The sequence below is a fragment of the Bubalus kerabau genome, chromosome 4 (assembly GCF_029407905.1).
Source record: "Bubalus kerabau isolate K-KA32 ecotype Philippines breed swamp buffalo chromosome 4, PCC_UOA_SB_1v2, whole genome shotgun sequence".
NCBI lineage: Eukaryota > Metazoa > Chordata > Mammalia > Artiodactyla > Bovidae > Bubalus > Bubalus kerabau.
This window is the reverse complement of record NC_073627.1, coordinates 144,892,252-144,904,719: the sequence shown is the minus strand read 5'-3', so window position 1 is coordinate 144,904,719 and position 12,468 is coordinate 144,892,252. Positions and strand designations below refer to the sequence as shown.

General features: G+C 42.1%; 1 protein-coding gene across 3 annotated transcripts in view; it reads left to right on the top strand.

Moving 5' to 3' along the window:
• SLC28A3 (solute carrier family 28 member 3) overlaps positions 1-12,468 on the top strand; it is a 77,480-nt gene that overhangs the window by 34,207 nt on the left and 30,805 nt on the right. For all 3 annotated transcript variants that reach the window (XM_055578951.1, XM_055578953.1, XM_055578952.1), the window contains 3 exons: positions 4,556-4,654; positions 8,495-8,577; positions 11,552-11,643. In XM_055578951.1, the coding sequence (XP_055434926.1) occupies positions 4,556-4,654; positions 8,495-8,577; positions 11,552-11,643 (274 nt within the window). The remainder of the gene's footprint in view (positions 1-4,555; positions 4,655-8,494; positions 8,578-11,551; positions 11,644-12,468) is intronic.

Sequence of the window (12,468 nt, the reverse complement as noted above, 5' to 3'; positions counted from 1 at the left end):
ACACTCATCATGGAGACATGTGCTATGCTGTCCTTAGTCACTCAGTCATGTCCGACTCTTTGCGAACCCATGGACTGTAGCCCACCAGGCTCCTCCGTCCATGGAATTCTCCAGGCAAGAATACGGGAGTGGATTGCCATTCCCTTCTCCAGGGGAATCTTCCTGACCCGGGGATTGAATTTGAGTCTCCCACATTGCAGGCAGATTTTTTAGCATATGAGCCACCAGGGAAGCCCCCCATGGAGACATGACCTGCCCACAAATGCAGGAGTGCCCACTCATGTTATTTAAAGGGCAAAGTTGACTTAGAATCTGTCTAAGGTAGGAAGGCCATCAGGCTGGCATAAGAAATGACCGCCAGAACCTAAAACAAGTTTAAAAGTGACCCCAGCCTTTCTGGAATCTTAGGTATCTGTCATTTCTACTCTAATCTAATGTTAATAGCTATTGTCCAAATCAGGCTTTCTTAATTGAAAGGGAATTCAATCTGTAGGTATACTGCTATGTGTTTAGACATTCCCAAGGCCAAAAGGCCTTGGCCCACTGGCTAAACTCTACGAGTATATTAGGGCCTGAGGTTGGAAAGTCTTAACTCAGATTCCATCTCCTGTACTTCTGGTTGTACATGAGTTGGGGAATTTACTTATCTTTGCCTTAGTTTCCTCATGTGTAAAAAGGATGATCCCAATAGTCACCTCACAGGCCTCTATAGATCCAATGCAAAATGCTGTAAAGGTTTCATGCAGTGTCTTGAACCCACTAAATATTATGTAAGCTCAGGTGTACATAAAAGCAAAAACCAAAAGTAATAAGGGAGAAGTGTGTTTCCTGAAGATAAGTCAGCAGGTGGGTCGTGCAGAGGCAGAGTGGGAGTTAAAGTTTTCCAAGGGCCCAAGGCCCCTCTAGTTCACCACTTTGACATCACAAGGATGGGCCTTTGTGTTCATGACCCACTTGGAACCATCCACCACCAGGCAGCGGGACAGAGGAGAGGCTAGAAGGAATAAAGAGGACCTGCCAGCCATCTCTTAAGGAGCATCCCCAAGTTGCCCAACTCAGGGCTCCACTTCTATTTACATTTCATTGACCAGAATTTAGTTAAAAGGGAAGCTTGCAATTGTCGCCTTTATTTTGGGTGGCGATGTGTTCAGCTAAAATTCTATAGGAGACCCCTCCCACCCACAAATAGATGCCAGTGGGGAGGAGGGTGATTTCAGTTTTCAGGACTATGTTCTAGAAGTTGTGTGGTTTAGAAACTGAATGAAAGGAAGAAGTTAACTTAAAAGGCTTCTGTCCATCTGTACTCCCTGGAACACTGACTGTGGATCTATAGTTGCTTGAACCACATGGAAATGCAAGATTAAAAAGACAAGGTAGGGGAACAAGCCCAAACACCAAGTACTCCTGGGTCAAGGATCTGCCCTCCAGCAGGGGCCCAATCCAAGATCATCCCCTTAGGACACACAGCCACTAAGGTTAAGTAGAGAAGTTAAAAGTGCTGTGCTGTAAATTGCTTAGAAGTACTCATACACCATACCCACAACGTTGTTACCCATTCAGGGAGCAGGTATGCCCTCAGAATACACTCATGGTTGTAGGAGTCCAGTGTACTATGATATCTTTCGATCCGAATTGCTAAATAGATGGGGGAAAAAAAAACAATGGGCTAAGAAGTAATTATGGGCCACCTATTATAGCACGTAGGAGTCCAATTTAAAAAGAAGCAGATAAACAGGTATTTTAAGGGTCATTTTTCAGGCAGCAATTAACACCCATAAACACCTTTGCTTCTGTTGAAAATCCCCGACTGGGAGATATTGTTCTTCTGAACAATGCTGAAAAGCCAAAGCATGTACTATAGTGGGGGTAAAACAATCCCATTACATGTCCAGAGGTGCCCACTCTACCCCTCATTCAACCCCTACACTGCCACCCCCACCCCTCTCCTCTTGCATTAACCCTATAAAGGTCAGCTCCATCCTGCACCGAGCTGCTCAAGGAAGTCTCCAATTCTGCCACTAGGTGGCAGGAGTAATCTGCACCTAGGAGCAGAAGCTCTTGGAGCCAGAAAATGATAGGAGTTGGAAAGGGACCATGAGAACACCAAGTCGAAACTGTCGTGTAGATGGGTGGACATAGTGGTAGAAAGATGTGACCTGCCCGGTGTCACCTGTGTATTTAGGGACCCAAAGGACCAACCCCCCTCAGTTACCTAAGTCCTGTTTTTCCAACTCCTGTTGGGTTTGATTTTTAGCTTTTTATTAAGTAAATTTTCAGCACTGATGAAAGTTATAAGCAAGGAGCTGGGCTAAAGTAAGGTGTAAGCATTTGTAACACACAAAAAAAGCAGTTTGGCCACAAGACTTTTATGCATAAATCAGGGTGCTGGAAGTTAGACTTTATTCACATTTATACAGTCCTGTGTTCCAATAGGGGATCCCCAGATGGCTCAGAGGCAAAGAATCTGCCTTCCAAGCAGGAGTTGCAGGTTTGGAACATACATTACAAGTTGGAATTGTACTTTTTTCCCTAGATCTGTGGGGCCAGCCAGAGATCTAAAGTTAAAATGAAACTCACAGAGGGACTTGCCTGGTGGTGCAGTGGGGCATGGGTTCCATCCCTGGTGGAAGATCCTACATGGCTAAAATTAATAATCAAACTCACACACTTGTTTCTTTTTCAAATCAATGTCACAGCTGACAAGGCTAGCAGGAAACATTTCTTGAAAAGATAAAAGCACCTATCTGACCCTGTTTATCTATCTACGGCCTTACTTGGAATAAAATGCCATCTAAAAAGGCTAGTTGGGGAAGAGATGGGAGAAAGATTGGACCAATCCCAAAAAGGTAAAGGGAAAATGAGCCAAGTGTTTGTCACATTTGGGAAAAACAGCTAGCGGTCAAGATACACCTCCAAGAGCAAACCCTACTCAGTTTGTAAAAGAAAAATCAGAAAAAGTTAAAGCCAAATCGGTCTCACAGAAGAAGGCATTTTTTATCATGCTCATTACTACTAGAGAATGCTTTGCTGCTGCTACTGCTAAGTCGCTTCAGTTGTGTCTGACTCTGTGCGACCCCCATAGACGGCAGCCCAACGGGCTCCCCGGTTCCTGGGATTCTCCAGGCAAGAATACTGCAGTGGGTTGCCATTTCCTTCTCCAATGCATGAAAGTGAAAAGTGAAAGTGAAGTCGCTGAGTCTTGTCTGACTCTTAGCAACCCCATGGACTGCAGCCTACCAGGCTCCTCCATCCATGGGATTTTCCAGGCAAGAGTACTGGAGTGGGGTGCCATTGCCTTCTCCGAGAGAATGCTTTAAACCAAACAAAACATATTTTAACATCTCACAAATCCAACATCTAAGAATAAAATTATCCAGCCCACAGTTAACTATATTTTGTTTCGTTTTATAATTTGAAAGTCTGTGTGAAGTGTTGAAAAGGAGGTTGGAAAGCTGCACTCTCATCTCAGCTCTGCTTGTTGGAAGGCTACATAGCCTAGTCCCAGCAACCTTCTTCCTTCTGTCTTCTTCAAGTTGGACCACACCAATCTTTTCCATCATAACAACACCAACAAAAATCATGCATGTTTCAAATATAAGTAATGACTTTCAGTACAACACATGCATTTTTCAGATCATCATCTTTTGTAGTTCAACCATGCTTTATCTTTAAATCTTGTTTAGAAGGAACTGCTAATATTTTGCAGGTTGTTTTGCAGGATAGAAAGCATCTCAGACACAAGGCAGGAAAACTTAATCTGGGCCTGGAGAAGGGCACATAGTTCTGTTTGGGTGGGTGCTCCTTCATGGTGCCTGCAAGGGGAGCGGAGTAAGACGAATGAACAGGATCGAGCAACCCTGAACTGTGCTGAGGAGTGTGCAATTGACTCCAGAGCCCAGGAGTCGCATTTGATTATGTAGAAATAGTAGCATAGAAGGAATTTACATACAGATCTGAAGGAAAGAAAGATTAAAAGCAGAGAAACTGATCAGGAACATGTATAATCAAAGAAGTGGAAAAATACAAAACATTTAAGCTTTTGTTAGTCTTGTACTTACAGCATTCATAGCTTTCAGGGAAAAAATATGTGAAATATAAGTCATCTAAATTTTTAACTAAAACATATTTTTGGTACCAGCAACCATAGGTACCATTAGATTATAGTAGAAAACAAAAGGATTTAGAGAACTCCCTGGCTGTCCAGTAGTTAGAGCTCTGTGCTTCCATTGCAAGGGGCTTGGGGTCAATCCCTGGTCAGGGAACTAAGATTTCACAGCCAAAAAAAAAGGAAAGAAAACAAAAGGATTTACATTTCTAGACTGAGATAATCTTTTTCCTTATGGGGCTTTTACAGACAGTAAATTTTCAAATTTTTTTATAGTCATTTCTATTTCTTTAAGTACTAAGATTCATTGTTTCTTTCTTTAATCAGCTGACTCATCTAAACACTTCTTTGTTGTCCCATCCCTCAAAAGTCTTTGAGTAACATTCATTGAAAGAACATTTCTTTTTTGGCTCTGAAATTTGATTTTTGCAATCCTGTATTTTTTCTTAGAATGATGAAGATGGCTTTGGAAACCAGAACACATCAGGAAATGACCACTCACTAAGGAATAGAGTTGTGCAAAACAGAGAGCATGAAAATGGCAAACAGGTATGACTGGAAAACAGTGAATCTGTCACCATGGCAACTGCCGTGCAACAGCTATGGGGACTGAAAGTCTGGCGCTCAGAGGAGCAAGTTAAATGGCAATTAGAGTGGGTATGGCAGGATCATAAGGAAAACACATATGCACAAACAAAGATTTTGTGCTTATACACCTGTCCTCTCTGATGGAGAGAGTACCCAGGCTTGCTCTGACACCTCGTGATTGCACATTCCAAATTCCATCCTAAGACAGAAAGCACTGGCTTCAACAAAAACATCTCAATTTTAAAGTAAATGAGGCAGATAAGAGGAAGGTTCTAAGACACGGTTCTAAAACTGTATTTGTGACACCCTAGGGCTCCTCAATGACATCTAACTGTACACAGCAAGTTGAGGTGCTCTGTGACAAAACCTTTTATTTCTTTTATATATCGAATTCTGGGTAGGATCTTATTTTTTTTGTTTGCCTGAAAATATCTGTATTATGTCTTCGTTTTTGAAGGATATTTTCACTGATTATAGATTTTTTAATTAAATTTTTATGAAGTATAGTTGATGTACAGTATTACATAAGCTACAGATGTAAGGATCTCATTTGAAAAAAAACCTGCTGCTAAAAAGGGAGCAAATTACCTATGTATATCATCCTTTAAAAAGTAATTTTGGGGGGGTGCCATATTTTAGGGGGAGTTTGCTCATGATAAATAAATAGCTTATTTGAAGTAGAAAATTTGAAATACTATTGCAGCAAAATTTGGAAGACAAATAATGAACTGTAATTCCAGAAAAAAAAAAAATCAGTGTCTAACATATTGGAATATAGCTTGTTTCAATCCAAGTTACCTATACATCTACGTGCATGTCAGGTATATTGGGATTGTGCTTTCATATTATTTGGTAATTGTCTATTTCACTTAATATATTCTAAAGTGTTCATATCAGTAAGTGTTCTTCAACCAAAAAAAAAAAGAGAGAGAGAGAAGATAATACTTCTTTTCAGACAAAAGCCTGCACATGGATGATTATACAAGCTTGATTCATAATCACCAAAACCTAAAAGCAACCAAAATATCCTTCAGTAGGTGAATGGATAAATGAATGGTGGTCCATCCAGACAATGAAATATTATTCAGCACTAAAAACAAATTAGCTATCAAGACATCAAAAGAAATGAGGGACCATTACATATGTATTACTAACAGAAGCAATCTGAGAAGACTCCATACTGTGTAGTTTCAACTAAATGACATTCTGGAGAAGGCAAACTGTGGGAACAGCAAAAAGATCACTGGCTGCCAAGATGGGAGGGAAGGTGGGAGGGAGGGAAGGACAAATAGGCACAGGGGATTCTCAGGATGGTGAAAATACTCTGCATGATATTATAATGGTTGATACCTGGTATTAAACATTTGACCAAGCCCATAGAATGTATAACATCAAGAGTGAGCCCTGATGTAAACTATAGACTTCATGGGTCCATCAGTTGTAACAAATGTACCACTTTGGTGGAGAAGTCAATAATGGGAAAGGCTGCATGAGGTAGGGGGCAAAAATATATGAGAAAACTGTACCTTCCTCTCAATTTTGCTATGAACCTAAAAAAATATGCTCTTAAAAGTATTGGTTTAAAAATTGTTTCACAAAAAAAGTCAAAAACAAAAATTAAGTATTATTATAAATAGAAATATGAGGACTGAGGAGTAGCTACTGGTTGGGTCACAGTGGTCCTTAGGTGACCTTGGCAGTGACCTTAGCAGAAGCCATCTCAGTAAAAGTTTGGTCACAGAGAGTTGAGAAGTGAACAGGATATGGAATGTCTCTGAACGTAAGGACAGTTCTTTCAAGTGGTTTGACTGTCAAGGGAAGGAGGGAGTGTAGATGTCCCATGACTATGGGGTCAGGAAGGTTTTGTTGTTTTGTTTTGTCTTGTTTCAAAGATTAAAAGGGGTTGAAAAAACCAAAAGAGAAAACAAAGAAATGCTAGACATTCCATATGGTAAGTAACTTGGGACAATTTTAGTCAAAGAAAATAATGATGAAGATCATTTAAGTGAAAATTTTACCAAACTTTTTCTCTTGGCCAAGCATAGCGTTAGGTGGGGGAAAATGAGAAGGGCTTCTCTGAACCCCTGACCTTTGCAGCTGCAGCCTGGACTCAGCTGGTCTCTATTACAACCATCCTTGTGCCTGAGGCCCAGCCCACGACCTGGAGGCAGCCTAAATCAGGAGCATAATGGGAGTTTGGCCTCAAAGGACAAGATAATCTTTGACGATCCTTTCAGAGACATGCTAATAACTAATTTCCATGGGTTTTGTTGTTGTTGTTAAAGAGAAATGAAAGCCTCATGGGATCTGACAACAAACTAAGTCTGAGATTTGGCATTATACCTCTTGAGCATGTTCAAAACTGCTTAACAGCTGCCTACTGCTGCTGCTGCTAAGTCGCTTCAGTCATGTCTGACTCTGTGCAACCCCATGGATGGCAGCCCATGAGGCTCCCCCGTCCCTGGGATTCTCCAGGCCAGAACACTGGAGTGGGTTGCCATTTCCTTCTCCAATGCATCAAAGTGAAAAATGAAAGTGAAGTCGCTCAGTCGTGTCGGACTCTTAGAGACCCCATGGACTACAGCCCACCAGGCCCTCCGTCCATGGGATTTTCCAGGCAAGAGTACTGGAGTGGGGTGCCATTGCCTTCTCCAACAGCTGCCTACTCCCTCCCAACCTTCCTTTGCCTTTGCTTACAATAGCTGGACCTGTTGGAGACATTATCACAGAATGATGGGAGGCAGGAAATCCTTCCCACCATCACAAGAATAGAATGGGTCATGGATGCTTAAGAGCTCCAACAGTACTTATGAAGATTGTCCATAAAAGATATCCCAGGTTGGAACTTCCCAGCAGGACAGTCCAATGGTTAAGGTTCTATGCTTCCAATGCAGCGGGCATGGGTTCCATCCCTAGTTGGGAAACTAAGATCCCACATGCTGCACAACACCCCCCCTCCCCCACTGCCCCCGCCAAAGAAAAAGATAATGCAGGTACAAAAAAGAAAAGGTGAAAGTTGCTCGGTCGTGTCTGACTCTTTGTGACCCATGGACTGTAGCCCACCAGGCACCTCTGTCCATGGAAATCTCCAGGCAAGAATACTGGAGTGGATAGCCATTCCCTTCTCCAGGGGACCTTCCTGATCCAGGGATTGAATTCGGGTCTCCTGCCTTGCAGGCAGATTCTTTACTGTCTGATTCACCAGGGAAGCCCAGGCATATACATCACTCAGTAACTAGAGCAAGGGCTAGTTGAGTGAGGAAATATTTCCCCTTAACCCAACTGATAGAAGAACCCTAGTTCCCAAGGGTAGTTTAACAGCTATGGAAGATGCTGAGCTACTGTTGATATCAGAAGACCAAGCCTTGGGCTGCCAGGAAAATAAAAACAGCCTTAGTCTCACTTTTCTGGAAACTGGGGATAACAGAATATAAAGGGAGATTTATGTAGCCTTTGGTATTAACTTCATTGATCACTTGTCTGAAAACAGAGTGGGAATTGAATGATTACAGTAGAGATAGGAACTAAAAGCAGAGATATTAGCCCATTGGCTGAAGAAATGGAGAAAATACCAATGGCTCCTTTTAAGTAAAGGGAGAGATAAATGAACCTAGATTTTTTTGTGACAAGGGGAAAAATCTCTGAGCAGTTGATAATTGGAGACATCATCTTGTATAATAATTTTAAAGTAATTTAAATAATTTGGAAAAATTTCCTTACCAAATTCTGAGCAAAAGAGATCAGAGTCCATTATGCTCAGCATTCTCATCATCCATCTCTGTCCCCGTGTTTGATTTCCAGGTAGAAGAGCACATCACCATGGAGCAGGATTCTCTAAGAAAGGATGAAGAAGAGGAGGATGATCAAGAAACACATCGAAAAGGGTACAGGTTCAAACCATAGAAATGTTCTTGGGCTTCCCTGGTGGCTCAGACAGTAAAGAATCCACCTGCAATTCAGGAGACCTGGATTCAATCTCTGGGTTGGGAAGATCCCCTGGAAGAGGGCATGGCAACCCACACTAGTATTCTTGCCTGGAGAATCCCCAGGAACAGAGGAGCCTGGCGGGTTACCGTCCATGGAGTAAGTGACTCAGCATGCACAGCACCTCCTAAGCAAAGTGGTTTTGCCACTTTTTTATTCTCATCTAATTTTTAACATTAATTATGATTTATCAGAGATAGTCACCACCAATCTTCCCTCCCTACTACCCACCTAACAGCATTTTCAGAAAAATTAATGAAACTCTAGTATAATCAATGTGGTAAATTCAAATTGCTGATGTCCTAGGAACCCAATATCCAGGACAATCTTCTAATTAAAGCTGTAAATTGCCAACTAATTGCCCCAGTCCATGCAAAAGTAGTTAATTCATCTTCTCAATGTTCAATCAATGAGCAATTGATTTCTCAAAACCCAATTCACTTTTAGTCCCAACAAACTTGCTCTTACCTCATGGTATCATGAAAATAGTCCACGTCCTTTTATCACTCATTAGGAGAGGCAAATTATTACTTTTATTTTTTGGACCAGAAAAATGAAGCTCAGACTTAGCCAAGGGTTTGTCAGCTGCAAAAAAGCTATTTTAAATTTCAGCTTCTGATTCCTAGTCCAAGACTGTCTCTGTCATAACACTAAAGTATTTGTAAATTTTCTAAATTCCTATTTAAATTTGGTGTTAATTCCTGAGTCTCTGAGGAACTTCTTGTGTATCAGAAGATAGAGCTGGTCAAAATTCAGATTGAAAGTTCTTGTCACATATACATCATAAAGAATTTTTACCACTATGAGAACCTACTGTATAACACAGGGAGCTCTACTCAGCGCTCTGTGGTGACCTAAATGGGAAGGAAACCCAAAAAAGAGTGGTTATATGTATACATATAGGTGATTCACTTTCCTGTACAGCAGAAACTAACACAACAGTGTAAAGCAGCTTATACTCCAATAAAAATTTTCTTTTTAAAAAGAATTTTAACTGTGTTGGAAACCTGAATTCAGTTTCATCCTCATTTTAGTTCAAGAATCTCTGCCCTTGGGGCCAAGAGATTCTCTTGGGTGGTCAGAGGTACTCAGGTTTCATCAGTGTTAATGGGTGGAAAAACAACCACCAAGAGATTTGGAGTCATTCAGCCTAGATAACCAAATGGCCAAAGCGACTATTTCTAGCCACTTCCTTTTTTTGCAGTGTCAGATTGCTGTAATGGACTGTACACACTCCCTGCAATTAAACAGTCTGATGAATTTGACCTAGAGTAGATGGATGTGCTCTGTTGAATGTTGCTGTCTGACGCTGCTGCTTTGTAACACTATATCCACAACTGAGGACAATGTATGAGCAGCCTGTCCTAAATTAGACCACGAAAAATTTAGTCTTTATTGTACTTATACTCCCTCAACATGTTCTAGAACAATGCCACTAATTCTCAGTACACCGATTCATACACATACATAAGACAAAATGTTCATGAAATAATGCCTGTCATCACTATGTGTGACATGCTCTGAGATGTCCTATTCTTTTGTTTAAGGACAGTTATCACGCACTGTATGAAAAATTTCACAACTCACGAATGGGTCCCAACCCACAGCTGTAAAATATCATTCCAGAAAAGCAATAAGAACTCCCATTTCATTTATCTAAGAATTCAACAAAGGCCTGTCAAGCACTCAGTGTCCAAGCTGCTGATGTTGGGCTCAGACATCTATTCTCCATGAAGTGACAGTCAGTCAAGGCTTCATAACAAAAGAGATAGTAGGAATCATCTCCTACTATCTTTGATTATGAAGGATTATCTCCTTCATAACCAAAGGAGATAGTAGGAAGAGGTTGCAGAGGACTACCTCTGTCTGAGGAAATGCAAGAAGGCTTTGAGGAAGCGAAGGGCTTGAGCAGTGCCCTGAACCGTGAAGGGGACTGTGACATGGACACGTGGGCACATGACTGCTGGAGGGAGGGGAACTGGAGAATGTTTACCAAGGGGCTGGGAGGTCCCAGCTGGGGTCTGAGTCCTTTGAGATCCTGGAGATTGTGAATCTTCTATACAGGAGAAAGGGTTATTTTAGAAATCCTATCCAATGGCCTGAAAGTGGTCATGATTAAATGTGCAAGTAAATTCCTTCCATTTAGCCTCAAGTAGGAGAGGAGAGGCCTGCGTTGGGAAGCACACTGAGGAAAGAGGTGTATGCAGGAAAGCCAGGGTTCAAAGCAAGCACAGGGGGACTGGGAACACCTGGGAGAAGAAAGGACAGTTGTTGTGGGTACCACCCTGGAACCTCTCCGGACTCCCTTACTGGTGTACACCATCTTCCTTGGAAGAAGTGATCAGATGCACACATGGCTTGCACACTCCACACCACCCTGTAACAAAGCTCTGGGCAGAAACAAAGACATCAACAATTCCAGAACCTTCTGAGAAAGCTATATCACAACCCATTGGTTGACAGCCCTCAAATCCCCAAAATCCTACTTCACTTTTCAAGCATCTTGTGAAGACAGTCACCCTTCCACTAGAGAGGGGGTGATCTAGCCTAGTGAGAAACAGTCTCATCCTATGATTCATTCTCAGCTTTTGGTTGGTTATCCTGTCCTCTGCTTTATTTCTGGGAGCACATTTTCTGCATCTCCATAATCCCTCAGAGCTTGGCACATCCATTCAGCAAAGGTTGAGCCAAACCATGGCTGATTTTGGTTTAAAATGAAATGAGTTTCTTATTTCTATTTTGTAGTACACATACCTCATGAATAGGTTTACCTGATGACTTACAAAGCCTAATCTACTATAGCTTTAGTGTGCCAGGATATGTCGTGTATGTGGTGTTTACATCTGCCTACTTCTTGCCTTTGTGTTGTTACAGGTGCCTGGAAAGGATGTGTGGGAAGATGTCTGATTTTTGTAGGAAACACAAAACAACCCTTCGGTACATCATCTGGGGCATTTTAATAGCAGGTAAATAGCAAAAGGGAATGGGATACTAGCGTCTCTTTTCCAGGTTCTCTCAAATATCAGTTTTCTGTAGAAAACAAATAAGTCTTCCCTTCCCTAAATCATCTCTGAGTCATCCAGAGAGGAGAGAATTTCACCATAAAGCCCCTGAGTGGTGGGTCTCGGCTTGAAATGCTCATGTAGATAGCTGTTCTGCGTGCTAAGTCACTTCAGTTGTGTCTGACTCTTGTGACCCTATAGACTGTAGCCTGCCAGGCTCCTCTGTCCATGGGATTCTCCAGGTAAGAATTCTGGAGGGGGTTGTGATGCCCTCCTCCAGGGCATCTTCCCAACCCAGGGATCAAAGCCAGGTCTCTTGCACTGCAGGCAGACTCTTTGCCACTGAGCCACCAGGGGAAAGCCCCATGTCCTGTTTATGCAGCCAGCAGCTGACTTTTTAGATCGCCTACTCCCATGGTCTTTGTTAATGTGGTATGGATTTGAGGGTCAGATAATGCAAATTCAGGTAACTGGAAAAATGGTGATAATCACAAGGCAGCAACCTAATTGAAGGGGGGTGAAATATCCAATCAATTACTGCTTTATATGAACACAGAACAAGGAGGAGCCTAGGGTCACGAAGCCCTCTCCTCCTACCTGAAACCAGGACCAGGGTGTCTTCACAGATGAGCAGGTGTTCTGCTTTGACTCCCTCCAAACAAAGGGCCCCAGGGCCCATTTCAAAGACCATACCTGTCTGTAAAATGTGAGCCCTCCCACTCAAGTCCATGGACATTAGTCCAAGATGGCTGGCCCCAAGAGGTCAGTGGTTTTCTGGTCTCACACTGC